Source organism: Erithacus rubecula (assembly GCF_903797595.1).
Source record: "Erithacus rubecula genome assembly, chromosome: 15".
In the NCBI taxonomy this organism is placed as follows: domain Eukaryota; kingdom Metazoa; phylum Chordata; class Aves; order Passeriformes; family Muscicapidae; genus Erithacus; species Erithacus rubecula.
This window is the reverse complement of record NC_136667.1, coordinates 17,807,218-17,829,286: the sequence shown is the minus strand read 5'-3', so window position 1 is coordinate 17,829,286 and position 22,069 is coordinate 17,807,218. Positions and strand designations below refer to the sequence as shown.

Sequence of the window (22,069 nt, the reverse complement as noted above, 5' to 3'; positions counted from 1 at the left end):
CAGAATCTATTGGTGTATTTGCTTCTCTTCTTAGCTCACCTTTACAAAAGCTGCACAGCTTTTATTCAGTAAATCCTCAGAGAGTGTGAATGTGCATTCAAACCTCTGCAGGGTCACAGGAAATCCAAAAGCAGCTGCCCCTTGCCCAGAGCATGGTTTGCCCTGGGTGGAAATGGTTTAGGACTTAAGAGGTGCCTCATCCTAAACTCAGCAGTGTTTAAGTCTGGTTTTACAGAGGCTGGGTTGATCCCTGACCCCTGCAGAAATGTGAGGGGAGCAGCAGGTTTGAGCAAAGAAGTGATTGACAGGAGTGGAGTCACTGCTGCTGTGTCCCCAAGTCCTTTATCACTGCTGTGCCCCCAGAGGAGCAGTTTGGGCTGAGCTCAGCTGAGCTGCACTGCCCAGGCTGGTTTAACCCCACTCTGATCCTGCCTCACCTGCACATTCTGTAGCTTTTCCTCCATCACTCATCCTGTGCAGGGAGGTGTGAGTTGGAGGAGTGGTAGCTCATCTTGGAGTGGAATTGTTTTCCAGACTTTTTTCCATCACACAATTCCTGTCCTCAAGAAGCTGGATAAAGAAAAGTGCCTTGGTTTAACCCCTCAGCAGCCAAATTGGGCTTTTTCTGTGCCTAAAAAGAGCAGCCTGACAGCATAAAGCTCAGGTGACAGGAAAGTGGGTGCTTTTTACAGAGGCTGGTTTTACACAGCCCTAAATCAGCAAAGGACAAGACAAGGAAATTGCACTGATAGTGCAATTGTCAACATCTCTGTCACTTGCTGCCTTATCTGTCCTGAACCACGTTGTTTGGATTTTGTGATTGATTTTAGTTTATTTGTGATTTTTTGTTTGTTTTTTGACCTGTTGGTGCCCATGGCCAGCTGCAGAGGGCTCTGGCAGTCCTGGGGGACACTCAGGTGACACAAACACCTGGGACAGTCCCCAACACCCTCAGCTGGTCCGTGACCAGGTGGGGCTGTGTGCACAGGGAACAGGGAGGGTTTGTCCCTGTCCCCACCTGCCTTAAACCCCTCAGGCTGCTTTTGCAGGGCATGTGTGACCAGCCCTCTGCTCTGCTCAAAGTTTCACTCCCCCACAGATCCAGGGCAGCACGAGAGGAGCCCCTGGCCAGCCCTGCTGCTGCGGTGGTTCCACGCAATTCAGAGGAAATCCCGAATCTTTGGACCAGGAAAGGAGAACAGCAGCACATTCAATAAATACCCATAGCTGTGCTGGGAGCCTGGGGGCTCTGACCCTGCAGGGGCTGCTCCTGTCCCCAAGGACAGAGCAGGGTCCCCACAGCCCCCTGTGCTGCTCCTGCTGGATCCTGGAGGCGCCTGGCAGGTGGCAGTGATGCTGCAGGGGCTGTGGCACTCCAGGTTTGTATCCCTGGATCCCTGTGGAATTCCCAGCCTGCTTGGGGCAGGAGGATGGAAGATGGTCCTGATGTGTCCCCCTGGTGTGTTCCCAGTGCTGCCAGGGGGGCTGGATGTGTTTCTCCTGTCTGGATGCACCATTAAACCGTTTGATTTTGCTGCCTGCTTACAGCTGAGTGGTTTCAGCCTCCAAAGGAGATCCCTGGTGGTGTGGGGGTCCCAGGGGGGGTGACAACACTTCCCTGGAAAAGGGAAATGGGTGCTTGGATTCTCCCATCACTCCTGCAGCTGGGACATGCTGATGATTTCCAGGCAGGGGCTGAGCTCTGCTCTGTCCTGTGGGGTGGAGAAGAAATCAGAGCCCATTCCTAGAGGATGCTCCACCAAAGTTCCCCCCAGGGCTCATCCCACTCCCCACACAAACCCACTGGGGTGGCAGCAGGTTAATGGGGCTGGCTGACACTTAGGGAATGACCAGTGCCCAAAATTCCAGAGCTGACAGCCATGAGAGAAAACCTGCTCAGCCCTGGGGGTTGCCCTGGCTCTGAAATTCTTCTGGCTTTTCTGTGGTGATAAAGGGGAGTAAAGGCCTCTCTCCTGCAGCAAACACAAACTGCTGCAGAAAGCCCAGTTTGAGTGTTTGAATTCCACCCCTCACCCCAGTTAAAATCCCTCTGCCATTCCCAGGAGGAACTCCAAGAAAAAGGGGCACTGCCTCCAGTGCCAGGATTATTCCTCCCTGCCCCAAACCACATCTGGAGCTGCTTACTTGAATTCACACCTGGGGCTGCTCACTTGAGTCTGAAACAGGCTCTGAAAACCAACAGAAGAGTTGTAGTGGGCTCCTGGGTGCCAGGGAAAACAGATGGTTTTGATGAATAACCATGGATTGGAGGGATTCTACCCAAACCTTGTGGAGGGATCCTGCAGCTGGAGTGAGCATGGAGAGCCAGCAGAGCCAGATGTGTCCAGCTGTGCTTGGACAGGAGGCTCCAGGCTGAGGGGGGATTCCCAGGATTTCAGCTTTTCCCAGGAAATAAAGCTCCAGTCCAAACACGACGAGTGTTTCAGTGCAGCTTTGCCACTGAAAATCCCACCCTGCCCCAAATGCTGCAGGAAGAACAAGGCTACTTCCCCAGGGATCTCCAGTGCACTTTACTGAGCTAAAAATAAATTTATTCAAGGAAAACAAAATCCACACCCAACAAAGATGCAGGAGGACCATGGCAAAGAGAAAGCAGAAGGAGAAATTCCCTTTTCCCAGGCTTTGTGCTGAAACCACAGGAGGGGTGAGGTTCTGCTGAGGAGGAAAACGTTTTTAGGAAGCAAAGTGTGATAAATGGAAAGCCTGGAGTGCAGCAGAGCTCAGATGAGCAAGGCAGAATGAAAGAATGAAAGAATGAAATAGTTAAATAATGAAGAATGAAAGAATAAAGAATTAAATAATAAAGAATCAAAGAATTAAAGAAAGGCTCCATCATGTGAGCTCTGCTGGGTTCTTCCACAATTAAACCCTGAGCCTGGGGCTGCTCCCACACTCACCCTGCAAGGCACAGCTAAAATTAGCAGGGCAGGAATTGCACAGCCCAGCCACAAATGAGCAGACCCAGAGCGTGGAGCTTGACATTGTCCCAAAGTCCTCAGCTCCCACTGGAAAATGAAGCTGCAATGGGCCTGGCAGGAGGAGGGAAAGCTGAAAATAGAAAAATGAAAATGCTCTGGGTACGGGCAGTGCTGGCTCAAGGGTTTAATTAGCTCCTGTTAATGAAAAGTAAATTTTGAACACTCTCTCCTCCAGATTTCCATCTTGCCAAATGCTCAGATAATGAACTTTCAGATGGCTGAACTTCTCCTTAACCCCAAACAGTTGGAAGCTCCTTGGCAGCAGCAATCCCCAGGTTCAGATCTTGCCATTCCTTCCACTCCCACCAGGACAGGTTGTTCTGGGGTTGGGAAATCCTGGCAACAAACAATCCTGGGGCCAGGATTGCCTTTCCCTTTGTGCTCAGCTGCCAAGACCCTTAATGCAGCCCCATTTCAGCCTCCAACTGCTTCCCAAAATCAGAGCTGACATGGAGCAGACTGGTTGGATAAGTGAAAAAATTAAATGTTTTTCAATAATATTTATTTATTTATTTATTTATTTATTTTTAAATAATTTAAATTAATTTAAAATTTAAATTAATAAATAAAGTTAAATTAATAAATTTTAAAACTTTAAAACAAATTGAAATTTAAGTTTAAATTTATTTAATAAATTTTAAAAGTATTAATAAATTCAATAATAAAAACCCAGTGCCTGCCAGTGTCTGCCCAGCCACCTTTGCTTCCGTCAGAAATGAGGGAGGACAAATCCCTGCCCAGCACTTTTTTACTAAAAACTTCACTTCTTCACTTCACAACAGGAGAAAAAAAAATAAAATGTTTTCTTTCAAAATGAGCAATCGGCACTTCCATTTTCCTCCTTTTCCTTTTCCTTTTCCTTTTCCTTTTCCTTTTCCTTTTCCTTTTCCTTTTCTTTTCCTTTTCCTGCACTGCTGTTGGGTTTCTCCATTTTCCATCTGTGCTCAAAAAAAAAACCAAAACCAAACCCTGGAAAAAGTTCTCCAGGAAAACCTGGACACCAGAGGAGGACCTGAGCTTAAAATCAATACACAAAATAAGCAGCACTGAGAAGAGACAACAGCTCCATTTAATTTCTGACAATAAAATAAATCCAGAGTCTCCCTGTTCCTAAATTCTGACTGCCCCTTAAATATTTGTTGTTAATGGGGGGGTGGGGGGGGGAAGATTGGTTTCTTCTCCAGAGTGCTGGAAATGCAGAAAATTCATATTTTTGATGCATGCCAAATCCAGCAGAACAGGGAAGAATTGGATTTTTGCTTTCAGGCAACGTTGGCTGTATCATTATTTCCATTTATTTGTGCAAGTGTCTTCCCTACTTCTGCTTTGTACTGGCAGCTCATAAAAAGCAGATAAGAGAAACTGCTTTTGGTGTCTGCAAACTAATTTTGTGAAATCAATTAGCACGTTAATGAAGTAAAAAGTGTTGCCATTTTCACATTTCTTCTCCTTGATAATGCCAAGCATTGGAATTGGAGGGCAGAGATTTGCATGGTTTGTTATTGCTGGGAGCTCTGCTAATTATTTTTTCCTGTGTTTCTATCCCAGGAAATGGCATCAAAGGGGGGAAAGCACTGAGCAGGGTTTATTCCCCATGTGAAAAAATCCAGGGAAAATGCATTTTAGATGGAAAGCAATAAAACAGAGCCCTTGTTCCTCCCAAAATGTGGGAGCAGGCGGGGAGGAAAGGAAAATATCTCCCAATTTATCATTGCTGAGGTGGGGAACTCCCCTGGGTCAGGCAGAGGTGAGGAGGGAGCTCAGCACAGGGAGGGTGAGGAATTCCTGACCCAAACCCAGTGAAATAAATAAAAAAAAAAAAAAAAAAAAAAAAAAAAAAAAAAAAAAAAAAAAAAAAGTCCCCAGAGAATTGTATTTCCCTTCATTCCCACAACCTCTCTGCAGGTATTTCCCTGTTTGAAGGGAGCAGGAAGCCAGATTCACACAAAAAATCATTTATTTGTGGTTCTTACAGACCTGGGGAGAGGGAGGATCAGCCCCCCCATATTTTCTATTTGAAATAATTCAATAAAACCTCTTTCAGTGCTTAGAAGGGAGTTGTTTCCATGCTGATACCCTGATCAAACACGTCCAGTGGAGCATCCACAAATGTCACTCATCTGGAAGGGAGATGCAAAGGATCCAGAGGGAATTCATGCTGCAGCATTATTTTCCTTCCAGTGGACACACACATCTCATCCATCACCTCCACAAACCACAGAACATCACAAAAATAAAGGCAACACCTCCACTGATGCAGTTTGGGATCCTGGAAGGGGCTCCTTGTCCTCCAGAGTGTGTGGGATTGCTGGGGGCAGAGAAATCCTACAAATAAATCACACAGGGTGGATCATCCCCTGCATGGCTTTGGGAGAGACAATTCTGAGGATAAATTCATTTACAGCAGCACAGCTCTGTCCATCCCAGGGTCGAGGATCAGAGTAAGAAATGTCTGAATTCCCTTCTGATCCATCAATTCCCTTCCTGCCAAGTGCCAGGAGCTGATATGGGAGAGGTGGGAGCAGAAAAATGTGTGGGTGAGTGGAGCTCAGAGGTGTTTCATTCCTTCACCCTCCCAGTTTTGGCTGCACTTCTTTGAAATTATTTGAGAGCTGGGAATTGGGGGGGATGAGACATCCAGGAGAGCTGCCACGGGGGAATTTGGGTTGAAAAATCTGCCTGGCATCATTGATTCCACCTAAAATAACAGGAAGGAAACCAAACTTCTCTAGGAGCAGATCATTGAGTCAAGATCCTGCCCCTCTCTCCCAGGAGGAAAATGGGGCAGGAATTCCATCCCAAAAACACAGGCACAACAGGGGTGGGAGCAGCAATAAAACCCAGCAGGGAGCTAATAAAATAAATAAATAAAATACATAAATAAATAATAAATAAAAACCAGGTTGAGATGTTGGGATGTTCCCTTTGGCTGAGCAGGAGCAGCCCCAGCTTTGCCAGGACACCCCCAGAAAGGAAATCTCATTCTCTGAGTTCAGAATCACTTTGTTAAGTATTAATAAAATAAATATAAATAATAAAGAGAGGGAGGCTCTGCTGGGAAGGGCCCAATTAGCCACAAAGGCTCCAGGTGCTCACTGAAGAGATAAAGAGGTGCAGGGGATTCTCTGGGAGGTTTTTTCATTTTTTTCTCTTTTTTTTGGCCTTTCACCTGCATTTTTTCCTTTTTTTCTCAGAGGCTCCTATGTTGGGTGTCATCCCTGTTCTCACTCAGGGAAACAAGGGCAGATCACAGACCCAAAATTAACTGAGGAGAAATCTGAGCTCCAATCCAAACCCCTCCAAACAAGATGAGCACTTTGATCTCACCTTTTCTTTTTCATTTCTCTTCCCAGCCCCAAAACAACAACCTGGCTTTGCAGCTTTCAGTACAGACACCTCAAATCCTGGTTTTCAGCAGGTGAAATCTGCCTTTGGAGGAGGAAGGCTCTGCCTCACAGCCCAGATCCCACAGCCCTTATTCCAGAATTGCCTCCCAGCTGCTGGAGGATGGTCCAGCCTCTCAGCCACTGCTCCATCCCAGCTCTTGTGATCTCCCAGTCCCCCAGGGCTCATTAAGGGCTGAATTAGGCTGTCCATGGCCCTAATTAATCCTTCAGCTCTCTGGGAAGCAGCCAGGGCTGTTTTAACCAGTGCTCCTTACCCGTGGCATCCACTCCCTGCTGGGATCTGGAGCGTGCAATCTGCAAGGGCTTGGAAACTCCACCAGACAGGCATCTCCCCCTGCTGCTCTTAATTGTTATTAATTGCAATGGCCAGCTCTGGGGAGGGCCTGCTGAGGGGACACTGCAGGACACCATGGAGATGCAGCTTGGGCTTGATTTGGGAAGCTGCTTTCCCATAAAACAGAGGGAAGGTTTGGGTACAACCACCAAATGTGGGGATTTCTGAAAAGATCCACACAGGGGTAAGAGCCTTGGGAAGACCTGAGGGAGAAAAATCAGGGACATCCCATGCTGGGATCTCTCAGGATGGGATTTTTGGGGTGTTTGTGCAGGGCAGGAATAAAATCAGGAGCATCCCATGCTGGGATGTCTCAGAGATGCACAGGGCGGGATTTTTGGGGTGTTTGTGTAGGGCCAGGATGATCCTGATGGGTCCCTTCTAACACAGCACATTCTGTGATTCTGTGACCTTAACAAACCACAGAACATCTCTGCCCCTGACAGAAAAATGAAGGCAACAACTGCACTGTGATGCAGTTTGGGGTCGTCGAAGGGGCTCCTTGGCCTTCAGAGTGTGGGGGGATGAGAAATCCTACAAAAGGTTGGCATGCCTGTGTGTGAGGCAGCAGCAGGGCAGATTTGGGATGCAGCAGGCAGGGCTGGCATTCTGCAAACAGCCAAGGCCTCCTGCAATCAGGCCAGCTCGTGGCTTTAGGCTTCCCACTTGAAATGGAGTTAAAAATAGTTGGCCTTTGTTTTACTGAGAGCTTGGGCAGTGGTGACCTTTTGTGTCTGCAGAGCCTCTCCTGTGACACTCCCCTTTAACATTTAGAGGATGCACTCAGCTCCAGAGAGTTCTCCCTCTGCTCTCCCTGCTCTGGCTCCTCCAGCTCGTGCTGTTTTCCTCAGGAGCATCTGTCCTGGTTTGGAGGACAGGTGTCTGTCAATAAAGGAATGGAGAAATGGAGAATGTAAACCCCCTCCTCCAAATTATTATAATTTTGAAATTAAGGGGCTCTCAGGCAAAGATATGGAAATTAGGAATAACAGTTCTTCACTAGGAAAATTAAAATAGAAATACAGTATTACAAAGAACAATCCCAAACCCTGACAGAGTCAGAATCCAAGCTGACACCCGTCAGTCAGTCAGGGTGGTGGCAGCAGTCCCATTCCATGGTGGCTGCATCCTCCTGCAGTGGCAGATGTGGTTCAGCTGGAGCAGTGCTCCTGGAGAAGGTGCAGTTTCCTCTGAAGGTGCAGGGATGATGTGGAAGGGTCTGGTTTTCCTCTGGAATGCAGTGGAAAGAAGGTGCCTTGGTGTCCAAAATCTGAGTTTTTCTCTGGGTAGGAAAGGCTTGGCTCCTCCCCTGGCTGGAGCATCTCCCAGTGGGATGATGGAATTTTATCAGTCATGCCCTGGGACTCAGTGGCCATGAACAGGAGATATCTCCTGGAGGGAGGATGGGCTGTGGGAAGATAAAGATGATTGCCCAGCTGGTTTAAAGATGGCCCATTAACAGGAGATCCCACAGAGATCAGGGTCAGTGCCCCAGCTGGTTGTACAGATGGGGAGAGAATCCACATTTCTGGCCACATCAACCCAACATACCAGCCCTGCTGGGCAGCACCAAGTAGTTCAGGCAGATTTGGAGGTCTCAGAGTGCTGGGAATCCTCCTCTGGTCTGGGCACAGCTGCCCCAGTGCTGCTCTGTAAACCCCAAGCTGAGCTTGGCTCCCTCTTCCTTCTTAGAAAATTGACTTTCCACCCTCTGAAATGCAGAATTCCCACACATCCCTGAGGGATGAGCTGAGAAACAATCTCTGTGGCAGAAGAACTCAGTACTCACCTGTTGGATCCCAAAACCTGGGTGTTTTGAGTTTTCTGTGTTTTTTGGCACTGACCCCCAGGAGAACACTGCTTTTGACCTGAAGCCTTTGAGAAAGCTTCCAAATTTGAGTGATGGAGTTAAAATTGGGTGTATAATAGAATAGAAGTGTGTGCTTTCACATGGTAAAGGGTTTTAAATTAGTAGTTTTTATAGTATAGTAATATGTATGGGACAAGATGAAATATTTTAGGTCGCTTTCAGTGTTCTTCTTCTTCTTCATAAGTTTTAGGCATTTTTTGGTTGGTCAGTCAGTGTCATGCTAAGAGTCATGAGAATTTTTTTATCAGGTTAAAAATTAAATAGCCTTTCCAAACCTGGCTGTGGGGCTGCATTCCTGTCCTTTGGAGCTGTTGTAGCCAAATTCCTGGGAAATTAGGGATGCAGCCCCACAGGAAGGTTCCTGGAGCTGGATCCCCCTGCCCACCCAACCCCAGCAGCACCCCCAGAGCCCCCAGGTGCTCGAGGCAGGTCTCAGCTCTGGATTTGGGGTTCAAATAAAGGCTTAAGGGAAGGATCAGGGCAGTGGAGAGATGGGGTGGAGACTGAGCCCACACAACATCCTGAGCCACAGGAGCTGTGAGTCAAAGGAAGTGGGAATGACTGGGAGAAGGATTAGGAGTGGCTGCAAATGAGCTAAATTTGATGAAGGCTGTTTAGCTTCCCTGAGCCCTCTTATTTGGGATCAAGTGTGCTGCAGAGCACACAATTCTTATTGCAGGTCGAAGCCAAACAATTTGTGTTATTAAATTTTTTTTTTTTTAATCTCCATATCCTGTCCTTGAATGTGATTCTGACAAAAGCACTGGCAGAAATATATCACCCATTTAAGATAATTCCTTTCAAAGAAACAAGAGTCACTTCAGCTTCTGAAACAAACCCAGGAATAATTTTCTGTGGGAGAAAACAGGCACTGATTATTTACTGTCATTGACGCAGAAAAATTTCCTCAATTTCCCCTGGTGCATGTCAGGCATCAGACAGCACAGGATGGATCTCAAGAGCAGCTCTAGCAGAACTTTTCTGAAGAAAGATCTTCAATTTTTTCCTCTCTTAAGCACTGAGAAAACATAAAACCAGGCAATGTATCCACCAGAGGAAATAAGCAGAACATAATAAATGGAAAAGACACTGGGTGATGAAACCAGAAGATGCTGAATTAATAATGTAATGTACCAGTGCTGTTTTCCAGGAATCAGGGACAGCTCAAGAGATGCCCATTATTAGGACAAAGGTTAATGCATTGCAGAGTTTGCTCAATTTTCCTTCAGCACAATGAGCAGTTACAGATGTGGCTCAAAGGATTTGTGGCCATTGATGCTCTGAACTGTGAAAGTGGCCAAGAGCTTCCCAAAAGAGGGAAATATTAATAAAAATGGATAATGTTAAAAAGAAATCAGTCTGTTGCTCTAAATAAAGTGCAGAGTGGCCCATGGAAAAACATCCATAAGCAGCATATGACCCATGGAAAAATATTACTAATTAAAGAGATATCTTCACCCAGGTGTTCCTGGAAGAATGCAGCATTACCATCTTAAACTCACCAGTTTCTGCTCATAATCAAAAAAATTAAAATGCTGCAAATCACAAACCACCTTGCAGCATGGTGGGTGCTCTTTGCTTGCTTGGCTCAGCACACAATTTCATGGAGGGACAGGAGGGAGCACAGATTTTTATCCTGAAAAATGGCCAATGGCAGACACAATTCCATGAGTTGCTTCCAGCCAACAGTTTAAAATTTTCAGATCAGAATTAAGAAATTCTTCCAGCAATCTGGGTGTTTATCACTTTGAAATTAAAATTAAAATTAAAATTAATCTGTTTACTAGTTTATGAGTGAGTTTCACAAAGTCCTCATGGCCTGTTCTGGGAAATAAAAAGTGTTTTGGGAGAGGAGCAGTGTGTGATCCACGGGATCCTGAGCAGGGAACTGCAGGGATCTGCCCCCCCCAGGGCTGGGCTTACCCAGGACATGCTCACCTTTGCTCTGGGGACATCCAGGTGGCACCTGGCAGCCACCTCTGTGCCCCTCTGCTGGGAAAAAACCTCCCTGGAAAATTCCCACTCCTCAGGGTGACTTTCCTGATGCTAAAATCCTCCCCCATCATCCAAAAAAAGCTTCCAAACCTCCAAAAGAGACCTGTCCCACAAGAAGAACTCAGGGATTGCAAGGGGAATCACACACAAGGAAGCAACAGGTGACAAGATTCAGATCACTTGTGTAAGTCAAGAGATAGGATCTTATCTTAGTCAAGTGATCTCACTTTGTGTAAGCACTGAAAAGCCCACATGGCAAAGGAAGGAAATGATCAGGGGCTCAGTTTTTGGTTGGTTCTCCACCAGCTGCCATAAGCACAGGGAGGAAAAAAAAAAAAAAAAAAAAAAAAAAAAAAAAAAAAAGGGAATAAGAAAGGAGGGAAAAGGGGGGAAAACCAGGATTTTGAGTTAGACTGGAATGCTGAGCCTTGCCTCAAGACTGCCCCACAGAGTTTCTGAGGGAAGCTGAACTAAATTCTGGAAATCAGAATACCTGAGCAGGTATTTATCCACCTGCAGGATTTTATCCACCTGGCAGGATTTACCCCAGGACCAAGGTGTCACCTCTGCTGTCCCTGAAAGGATGTTTTTTTGGAGGAACAAGGTTTAGAGCCAGGTTTGGGGCAGCCCTTCTCTCATTGCCCTGGCAGTGAGGAGCTCTGTGGGTTTTTAATCCCCTGGAATTGTTTTGGAGAGGAGCAGGCAGTGAAGCAGCTGGGCTGGGTGGACAATGCTGAATTAAATCCCAAAAACCTCAGGCTCTGCCACGCACCACCAAACTCCACTCTCTATTAAAATGAGCATTATTAACTATTTCCTTCACCTTGGCTGCCTTCCAGAAGAGCTGATTATACAAATCAGCCCTGGAGACAATGAACCTCCTGCAGCAAACACAAATGGAGAGAGAGGGGGAAAATGAAAAACCAAATCTCTTTACCTGAATCCTCTGCAAAGTTCTGTGGTCAGTTTGCCCTACAATTCCTTAAGGGAACAGCCCAAAAGAGAAATACATAATTGTGCTCCTGGCAAACGCCTTCTTTCCACCTAAGCATTTCTGTTCTATCCACTTCCACTCTCAATTTACAAAGGTTTACTCAGCTTATTCCAATTCCTGCTTTTCCATAGGCATATCTTGTCTATAATCTTAGGAATTCTTGAATTCTCAGCACATTTTATTTCCCAGAACAGGCCATGAGGACTTTGTGAAACTCACTCATAAACTAGTAAACAGATTAATTTTTATTTCCAAAATGATAAACATCCAGATTGCTGGAAGAATTTCTTAATTCTGATCTGAAAATCTTAAACCACTGCTGGCTGAAAGCAGCTCATGGAATTGTGTCTGCCATTGGCCATTTTTCAGGATAAAAATCTGTGCTACCTCCTGTCCCTCCATGAAATTGTGTGCTGAGCCAAGCAAGCAAAGAGCACCCACCATGCTGCAAGGTGGTTTGTGATTTGCAGCATTTTAATTTTTTTGATTATGAGCAGAAACTGGTGAGTTTAAGATGGTAATGCTGCATTCTTCCAGGAACACCTGGGTGAAGATATCTCTTTAATTAGTAATATTTTTCCATGGGTCACTCTGCACTTTATTTAGAGCAACAGATTGATTTTTTTCTTTCAGCATTGTCCACATTTTTAAAAAAAATATTTCCCTCTTATGTGGATTAGCTTAAAATATAACTCAGAATCATGGCAGATGTTTCAGTTTTCTCCATGGGCTCACCCTGCCTCTCCATTTTCCCAGTGCAGCAGGAGCAGAGCTGTGCTGGGAGCTGTGGCAGAGGCAGGATTGCTGAGCTCAGGGTGGGGATGGCAGTCACTGTGCCACAATTCTGCTTTTCCAGGAGGAGTAGCCATGGTGACAGCCTGGTGGCCATGGGCATTTCAGGACTGCAATTCCCTCCCTCCAAACCACCACAGCTGTCCCACGTGCCTTGGTTTTGCTGTTTCAGGATAGACAGGGCAGAGGAAATAAAGGACTTGGGGTTTTGTCTCCTTGCCCTCTGCTCTGATCCAGCACCATGCTCTGTGCTGCAGCATCTCTCACCATCAGCTGCTGTTTTCCCAAAAAAGCTTGGAAAAGAAATGATGTGCCAGGCTCTGGGGTTGTGCAGAAGGGCTGGGAGCAGCAGCAGCCAGGTTGAATTCTCTGCTGAGCTCCCCAAGGGGATCCTGATGTGTCTGCACTGAGCAGAGGGCACGGCTGGACATCACCCTTTGCACATCCTGACTCTGGGATTTCTGTGAAAACAGCCCAGGCCAGTGAGTCACAGCCACTAATTCTCCTCCTCAGCCTCTAAACACATCCATTAATCCAAGAGCTGTTGGTTCTGTGCTGAACTCACCTCACCCCGTCTTTACTAAAGGAGATTTCTTGGAAAATTTCTCCAGCACATCACTGTGGTTTGGTCTGCAATTTCCAGCATTTAAGCACAATGAAAATAGATGGTTCAGAGCAGTTCAACCTACACAGCATTACACTCTAATATTTGTTAACAATTTGTTAACAATTTCATGTATTTTCCAGAAACTTCCTTGAACACAGTAGAGCAAACAGCCCAAAGCCCAAACTGAACAGCCAGCTTCTGCCAATAAAGGCAGGATCCTCTCTTTGAAATGGAGAATGTAAACCCCCTCCTCCAAATTATTACTGTAATTTTGAAATTAAGGGGCTCTCAGGCAAAGATACGGAAATTAGGAATAACAGTTCTTCACTAGGAAAATTAAAATAGAAATACAGTATTACAAAGAACAATCCCAACCCTGCCAGAGTCAGAATTCAAGCTGACACCCGTCAGTCAGTCAGGGTGGTGGCAGCAGTCCCATTCAATGGTGGCTGCATCCTCCTGCAGTGGCAGATGTGGTTCAGCTGGAGCAGTGCTCCTGGAGAAGGTGCAGTTTCCTCTGAAGGTGCAGGGATGATGTGGAAGGGTCTGGTTTTCCTCTGGAATGCAGTGGAAAGAAGGTCCCTTGGTGTCCAAAATCTGAGTTTTTATCTGGGTAGGAAAGGCTTGGCTCCTACCCTGGCTGGAGCATCTCCCAGTGGGATGATGGAATTTTATCAGTCATGCACTGGAACTCAGTGGCCATGAACAGGAGATATCTGCTGGAGGGAGGATGGGCTGTGGGAAGATAAAGATGATTGCCCAGCTGGTTTAAAGATGGCCCATTAACAGGAGATATCTCCCATGGGGTAAGATATTTTCACACTTTTATAACTTTTGCTCCATTTTCCTATTGGGGTTCATTGTCCAATTTCAGCTCCAGGTTCTGCCATCCCACCCTCCCAGATTCTCTCCTCAATTTGCTGCTGTTTGCACTTTTTGAGGCTGAAGCTGCAGTGGTGTCCTTGGTTCTGGGGCTGGAAAAGGATTTTTTTGTGTGCCTGAGCTGTGAGGAGAACTTGTAACACTTTAGATGAAGTTCAGAGTTATAAACTAATACAGTACAGAGTCTGGAAAATATAAAAACTAAAATTTAAGGCATCATTAGAGCACCATCCCAGCCCAACTCCTTCTCCAGCCTCCCCTCAGGTGTGGAATTCAAGCTAAAATTGTCCAACACTTTGTTTTTCACAGCTCAAAGGAGAATTTCTGTCCTAAAGCACTGCAGAGCAGTTCCCTGGGTGCTGCTTATTTGTTGACTTTCTAGTCAAACGCTACAGTTTGAATGTTCACCATCTAAATTGGGGGACTGGGAATGAGGATTTGGAGAACCCCTATGGAGACACACAGCCCCTGAAATTTCCAGACAGTGGGAATGGAGCTGGCATTCCACGAGGAGCCCTGAATAAGATCAGGAAAGCTCCTGAGCTGCAATGCCTCCATTCTCAGTGGAGTTCATCCCCTAAAACCTGGCAGATCCAGCGTGGAGATGCAGCAGTGGGGCTCTTCAGGAGCCACCGAGGGTCTGATCTGGGATCCTTGGGGTATAAATGGATATTTGTGCTCCCAGTGTGAGCCAGGAGGAATGGGAGCAAATCTAAGCAACACTGTAGAACTGAGCCCAGATAAAATATAGAGGGCTAGGATGTGCTTTCAGTGATGCAAAAATAGGCTCCAGAAGCTGAAATATCTGCTAAATTTATTTTTCTTTTCTTACAGGAAACTTCCTTCAACAAAATGCTGTCTGAGATTTTTGGGGTATTTTCTTTACTTCAAACAGGACTCATTTCACACAGATACGGATGTCTAAAAAAAGAAATTTTCAATCTGAGCTGGTCATCTCAGCTTGCTCTCCAAAGGCAAAGCAAAGTCCTAAGTTGAGAGGCAGCTCCCAACCACCGCCTCTAAATGTCACTTCAGCTTTTTGTATTCTCTGTTTTTAAAATTAGCAATGGGAGTGTAGTACATCAAAATCTGCCCCAGCAGCCCAGAGTGGTGCTGAGGTCAATTAATATTTGTACACTTTCCTTTTCAATTAATTTCTGCCCAATGCTGAGGAGGATGAGGAGATGAGCAGGAATTAGAGGGTGTTTGAAGTGAAGTCTGAGCTCAGAATTGTGTGTATTTGCACTCAGCCAGAGAATGGAAATAGCAATGGGTGACCTAAGCCTCCCCTCAAGATTAGCCACTGCAGCAGAAAATCTAAATATAGAACTGAGCAAGGAAAGACTCACAATTACTCATAAAACTTATCTGATGAATACCTGGTACCTCCCAGGAAAGAATGGGGGTGTTGCAGAAAGCTGGAAGCTGTTTAGAAGCTGCTCAGAAAAGTTTTGTGAGCAGAAATGAAGAGACAAAGTCACTGGGCAAATTATTTCTTTGACTGAGATTTTGTTGTTTGAATCCCTGCAAAATTGGAGCCAGCTTTTAAGGAAATGTTAATTGTGGCCAATTTTGTAGCTGTGCTTTGCAGCTTGCTAAGAAATTAAATGTCACCATGTGCCTGAATGTGCTTTCTGAGAAATGAAGCTCTCTTGAAGTAATTTAAATTCCTAATCTTACTGAGCTTAAATGTTGTTCCTTGAAGTGAAGGAACAATTTAATGAAGTACAGTGTATTTCTGCGTGGCACATCAGAAATGTTCATCTCACAAATCCTTTATCAAACTTCTCTTTTTCATTCCTACTCTGGTTTGGAATGCAGTGACCATGGAATGGTGGAGCTGAGATCCTTAGGGCAGTGAGCTCTTGATCCTGGGTTTCAGGAGCACAGATTTGACCCCTGTGGGGATCTGCTGGCACAATCCCATGGGACAAAGCCCTGCAGGGAAGAGGGGCTTGGGTGACTGTAATGGTTTTGAAATCAAAACCTGTGAGAGACTCCAAGTCAGACGTAAAATTTAATAAGAAAAAAAAAAAAAAAAAAAAAAGAAGAAAAAAAAAGGAAAATTAAAATACCTGCAATAACACAAAAGAAAAGCCACTGACAGAATACAACCTGACACCCCACTAGTTAGGGTGGTTGTAGCAGACCAGATGCAGTGTTCTTGTTGAAGCAGTGATCCTGTAGAAAGGTCTGGTAGCTCTTGTCCTCTGGAATCCAGTGGAAAAGGCTGCTCTGGTGTTCCAAATCTCAGTTTTTCTCTGGGTAGGAAAGGCTTGTCTCCTCCCCTGGCTGGAGCATCTCCCAGTGGGATGATGGAATTTTATCAGTCATGCACTGGGACTCAGTGGCCATGAACAGGAGATATCTGCTGGAGGGAGGATGGGCTGTGGAAGATAAAGATGATTGCCCAGCTGGTTTAAAGATGGCCCATTATCAGGAGATATCCCACAGAGATAAGGATCACTGCCCTAGATGGTTTTCAACAGACGGTGATAGAATCCACACTTTTTGGCATGTCTTTACATTGAAACCTGGGACAGTGACTGTCTTGGTTTTAGTTTGAAACCAGGCAGAAACACTAATTTAGTGCAATGCTTTAGATTCACTTATTTCAATATACTTAATTTCTTTTTTTTTTTTTTTTTTTTTCTGTGAGATAGGATTAGGACCAAAAGCAAGGCAGGCTTAAAATTAAAGGGTGTAAAGCAAACTTTATTAACAACATAAAAGATTAATAAATTTAGAATAAAACCTTCAGATCACCCTTTTTTTTCCCTTCTGCACTTTTTATTTCTTTATAACAACAACATACGGAAGGAAGGAAGGAAGGAAGGAAGGAAGGAAGGAAGGAAGGAAGGAAGGAAGGAAGGAAGGAAGGAAGGAAGGAAGGAAGGAAAGGAAGGAAGGAAGGAGGAAGGGAAGGAAGGAAGGAAGGAAAGGAAGGAAGGAAGGAAGGAAGGAAGGAAGGAAGGAAGGAAGGAAAGGAAGGAAGGAAGGAAGGAAGGAAGGAAGGAAGGAAGGAAGGAAGGAAGGAAGGAAGGAGGAAGGAAGGGAAGGAAGGAAGGAAGGAAGGAAGGAAGGAAGGAAGGAAGGAAGGAAGGAAGGAGGAAGGACGGAAGGAGGAAGGAAGGAAGGAAGGAAGGAAGGAAGGAAGGAAGGGAAGGAAGGAAGGAAGGAAGGAAGGAAGGAAGGAAGGAAGGAAGGAAGGAAGGGCGGAAGGAAGGAAGGAAGGAAGGAAGGAAGGAAGGAAGGAAGGAAGGGGAAGGAAGGAAGGACGGAAGGAAGGAGGAAGGAAGGAAAGGAAGGAAGGAAGGAAGGAAGGAAGGAAGGGGAAGGAAGGAAGAGGAGGAAGGAGGAAGGAAGGAAGGGGAAGGACGGAGGAAGAGGAAGGAGGAAGAAGGAAGGAAGGAAGGAAGGAAGGAAGGAGGAGAAGAAGGAAGGAAGGAAGGAAGGAAGGAAGGAAGGGAAGGATAGGAAGGGGAAGGAAGGAAGGAAGGAAAAGGAAGGAAGGAGGAAGGAAGGAAGGAAGGAAGGAAGGAGGAAGGAAGGAAGGAAGGAAGGAAGGACAGGAAAAGGAAGGACGGAAGGAAGGAGGAAGGAAAAGGAAGGAAGGAAGGAAGGAAGGAAGGAAGGAAGGAAGGAGGAAGGAGGAAGGAATGGAGGAGGAAGGAAGGAAGGAAGGAAGGAGGAAGGAAGGAAGGAAGGAGGAAGGAGGAAGGAAGGAAGGAAGGAAGGAGGAAGGAAGGAAGGAAGGAAGGAAGGAGAAGGAAGGAAGGAAGGAAGGAAGGAAGGAAGGAAGGAAGGAGGAAGGAGGAAGGAAGGAAGGAAGGAGGAAGGAAGGAAGGAAGGAAGGAGGAAGAGGAAGGAAGGAGGAAGGAAGGAAGGAAGGAAGGAAGGAGGAGGAAGGAAGGAAGGAAGGAAGGAAGGAAGGAAGGAAGGAAGAAGGAATGGTATAGGAAGAAGGAAGGAGGAAGGAAGGAAGGACAGGAAGGAAGGAAGGAAGGAAGGAAGAAGGAAGGAAGGAAGGAATTAAGGAAGGAAGGAAGGAAGGAAGGAAGGAAGGAAGGAAGGAAGGAAGGAAGGAAGGAAGGAAGGAAAGGAAGGAAGGAAGGAAGGAAGGAAGGAAGGAAGGAAAGGAAGGGCGGAAGGAAGGAAGGAAGGCCGAAGGAAGGAAGGAAGGAAGGAAGGAAGGAAGGAAGGAAGGAAGGGCGGAAGGAAGGAAGGAAGGAAGGAAGGAAGGAAGGAAGGAAGGAAGGAAAGGAAGGAAGGAATAGGAAGGAAGGAAGGAAGGAAGAAGGGAAGGAGGAAGGAAAGGAAGGAAGGAAGGAAGGAAGGAAGGAAGGAAGGAAGAAGGAAGGAAGGAAGGAAGGAAGTGAAGGAAGGAAGGAAGGGAAGGAAGGAAGGAAGGAAGGAAGGAAGGAAGGAAGGAAGGAAGGAAGGAAGGAAGGAAGGAAGGAAGGAAGGAAGGAAGGAAGGAAGGAAGGAAGGAAGGAAGGAAGGAAGGAAGGAAGGAAGGAAGGAAAATCTGACGTTGGAACATCCAAAGAAGCTGAAGCTCACAAATCCATGGGGCTGATGAGATGATCCATGGCTCCTGAGGGAACAGGAGCAGCCAAGGCACTTCCCAACATATCCAAGAAATTTTGGCAATCCAGTGAAGTCCCCACTGCCTGGAAAAGGAGAAACAACCCAGTTTTTAAATAGGGGAGAAAAGGAGGAGCTGGGAGTTCCAGGCCAGTCAGTCTCACCACTGTGGCTGGAGCAGATCCTCCTGGAAACTCTGCCAAGGTCAGGGCACCTTCCACTGGATTTAACTGCTCAAAGTCCCCCCAGTCTGCTCTGCAGCACCTCCAGGGGTGGGGTAAATTTGTGTAATTGCCTATTTCACTGTAAACTGCCCACCTGGTCACTGGGATATTTCTGTCATTCATTCAGTGCTACATGGTTCATGATCAAGCTTGATTTGATTAATTGTGTAAGCATTTGAAATTGAAAAAAAAAACCCATCAAAAAACCAACAAAACCCAAACATTTTTCTTATTTATCTCATTTTTTACATGTTTGTTTAATCTGGAAAAATGAAAAGAAGAATGCTGGGGACCTGCCTCCAGCAACTCATTTTCACACTGCAATTTTTCCTCCCCCTCTCCCCTCGTCTCAGGAGGGATCATTTCCCTGCAGTGCCAGGGGGACAGCCCAGCAATCCCACATTTCTCACCCTGAGAGAGCAATTCCTCCAGCCTGCTGTGCTCCTCTCCAGCTCTGCAGGTGGGACCAGATGGTTTGGGGACCCAGGGGCAGGGGGAGGTTCTGGGATTTATCCACCAGCTGCTCCAGGTGCTCAGCCAACCTCAGCTTCCCTGCAGCATTTCCAGGGTAATTGGAGGGTCTCTGGCCCTGGGGTGGGGATTCTGAGGCACAGAAGGGTTGTGGGGTCTCACAGCTCTCCTGGTCCTGCTGGCTGGGTGAATTTGGACCATCATGATGGACTCTCCATCCCAGCATCACTCAGGCAATGTGCTGAGCAGTAAAAGATGAGCTGAAAGTAGTTTGCTAATGATGTGTGTCCTGCCCAGCAGAGAATCTCTGTGTCAGGCACAGGGAAGTGATCAATCCCTGGCACTGTGACTGATGCCTTAGGATTTTAGCTTTTCTATTTTTCATCTATTTGTAATCCTGCAATTCTTTAGTGTATAACTCTAAACTCTGTGTATAGTGTGAGCTACTGTCTTCATATTTTGGTCAGACAAAACAATTCCTCTCCAGGCTGGGAATCCAGCACACCTCACTGCCTCAGGCCTTGAGAAATGTAAAAAGTGAGTTGGGGGGAGCAAACTCGAGGTAAATGATTTCATTGCCTGAAGCTGTAATTGGAAGATTAACTCCTGATATGCAAATGGACCCAACTTATAAAAATATGAAAATCTGTGACTTGTGGTCCATTTTTGGTGTAGCCCCTGGGGGGCTTTGTCTGCCTTAAATGTTCCTGAAGAACCTTCAAGAAATAAAACTGCTTTTTGTTCCCCTAATTTGTTTTTAGGTAGTCCCAAGAAGGCAGCACAGGAGCAGGGACCATCCTGAGAGTGCAGGGATGGAAAACTCTCTGCCTGGAGAACTGGGTGAGTAATTAGCCCTGAGAATTACTCACTGCTGCTAACGAGTTCCCACGTTATTGTCACCATCATCGGAGTGGAAATGTTGGCTGCCCTTCAAACTGGAGAAAATCATTAATAAATGTCATGAAAAAAATCACAAAGCTGGTAAAAATAAAGCTCTGGTGCTGTCTGTGTGTTAGCAATGGAAATTTGACTTGGGATTTCCACTCCTTGCTGGTGGATCTGGCTAAAGGAGAAGATGCTTTTGGGGAGGGTGGGCATCAAGGAGAAATCCCACCTCAGGAGAAATGTGGAAAATGGATTTGTAAAAAGATCTCAGGGCCTGACAGAAAGTTCTCACAGAATACATCTGTATGCAAACTAGAAATAAAAAATGCTGACTAAAAATGCCATAGAATAAGACAAATGTTGTTAAATAAGAAATAAAACTAAAAAAAAATTAGTTTCAAAGAATAGCCTTACAAATAAAACTGGTTTCTTTAGAACAAAAAAAACTATTAAAAAAAATCCAACAAGGGTGGAGGACAGTGATGATTTTTCTGTTCCTATTTAAGAGCTCAGGAAACTTTTAAAGCTGAGCTCTGTCGCCCTGCAGTGCAGCCTGCCCTTCCCCGTGGATTCTCCCCAGTATTTCATCTGTGAAATATTCCGTGTATTTTTGGGCCACTCCCCACCCCGTCCCCGTTTCCTTCCGAGCCTGGAGCCGTGCTGGCAGTCCTGGAAGGAAACTGGCAGCGTCACAATGGAGCTTTATCAGCCCAAAATTGGCAATATTTCCTTTCAAACGTGACCCCGAGTCTGTTCCCACACCAGGCTGCTCAGGACCTCCCTCTCCTCCTCCTCCAAGTCAATCCCGAGGTGTTTTGGGACTGACAGCCTCCAAAAAGGGACATTTTCCTTCACAAGGCAAAGCTGAGTGAAAAGAACAAGCCTAACAAAAAAATCCCTGCTTAGGGATTTATCCAGCCAAGAAGGAACAGGGGGAATGTTGGGTGGTGGAACAAAGGTGAGATAGATCTTCAGTTCATCCCTAAATCCTAAATTCATCCCTAGTTCTTCAATTTATCCCTAGATCTTCAATGTATCCCTAGATCTTCAGTTTATCCCTAGATCTTCAATTCATTCCTAAATCCTAAATTCATCCCTACATCTTTAATTCATCCTTAGATCCTAAATTCATTCCTAGATCTTCAATTCATCCTTAAACCTGAAATTCATCCCTAGATGTTAAATTCACCCCTAGATCTTCAATTAATCCCTAGATCCTAAATTTGTCCCTACATCTTTAATTCATCCTTAGATCTTAAATTCATTCCTAGATCCTCAATTCATCCCTAGATCTGCAATTCATCCCTAGATCTCCACCCCTAGATCTTCAATTCATCCCTACATCTTTAATTAACCCTTAAAAGTTCAATTCTTCTCTAGATCCTAAATTCACCCTTAAATCCTGAATTCATCCTTAGATCTTCAATTCACCCCTAAATCCTGAATTCATCCTTAGTTCTTGAGTTCATCCCTTGATCCTACATTCATCTCTACATCCTAAATTCATCCCTGGATCTCCAATTCATCCCTAAACCCTGAATCCACGTGCACAGTGGGCAGGGCAGTGCTTTGCTCCTGTCTGTATCCCCCACCACATCCCCCCATGGAATTCCAGGTCCATCCCAGCAGCAGGAGCACCAAGCCTGGAGAAAACCCACACCAGGCTCCTGTTTTCCATCCTCACCCCTTCTCTCTCCCAATTCTCAGTTTTAATGCAGTTTTCCCCTCTGAAAGCAGCACAGCAATTTATTCCCAGATCATTCCTCTGATCATTTTCTCCCCTGTTAAATGAGACCCGTGGTCCTTGAGCAGATAATTCCCTCAGACAAGGCTGGCCCAGGGATGCTCTGTGAACAGAGGCACAGGGATGGAAATTGCCACACAAGTGGGAACAGTTCTCATCATTTTAATAATCTAGGAGCAGCAGAGATATTCCTAAACTCTGATTTTATCATGATGCCATCAGTATCAGAGATGTGTTTTTCCTGAGGCTAGACAGCAGAGAAGGGAAGATACTGTGTT

The 22,069-nt window shown here is 45.7% G+C and overlaps 1 protein-coding gene across 2 annotated transcripts in view; it reads left to right on the top strand.

The window, feature by feature from the left end:
- Positions 1-1,539, top strand: part of ARHGEF9 (Cdc42 guanine nucleotide exchange factor 9) — a 194,598-nt gene extending 193,059 nt beyond the window's left edge. For both annotated transcript variants that reach the window (XM_079318948.1, XM_079318955.1), the window contains exon 11: positions 1,100-1,539. In XM_079318948.1, the coding sequence (XP_079175074.1) occupies positions 1,100-1,217 (118 nt within the window). In that variant the 3' untranslated portion in view covers positions 1,218-1,539. The remainder of the gene's footprint in view (positions 1-1,099) is intronic.
- The last annotated feature ends 20,530 nt before the right edge of the window (positions 1,540-22,069 follow it).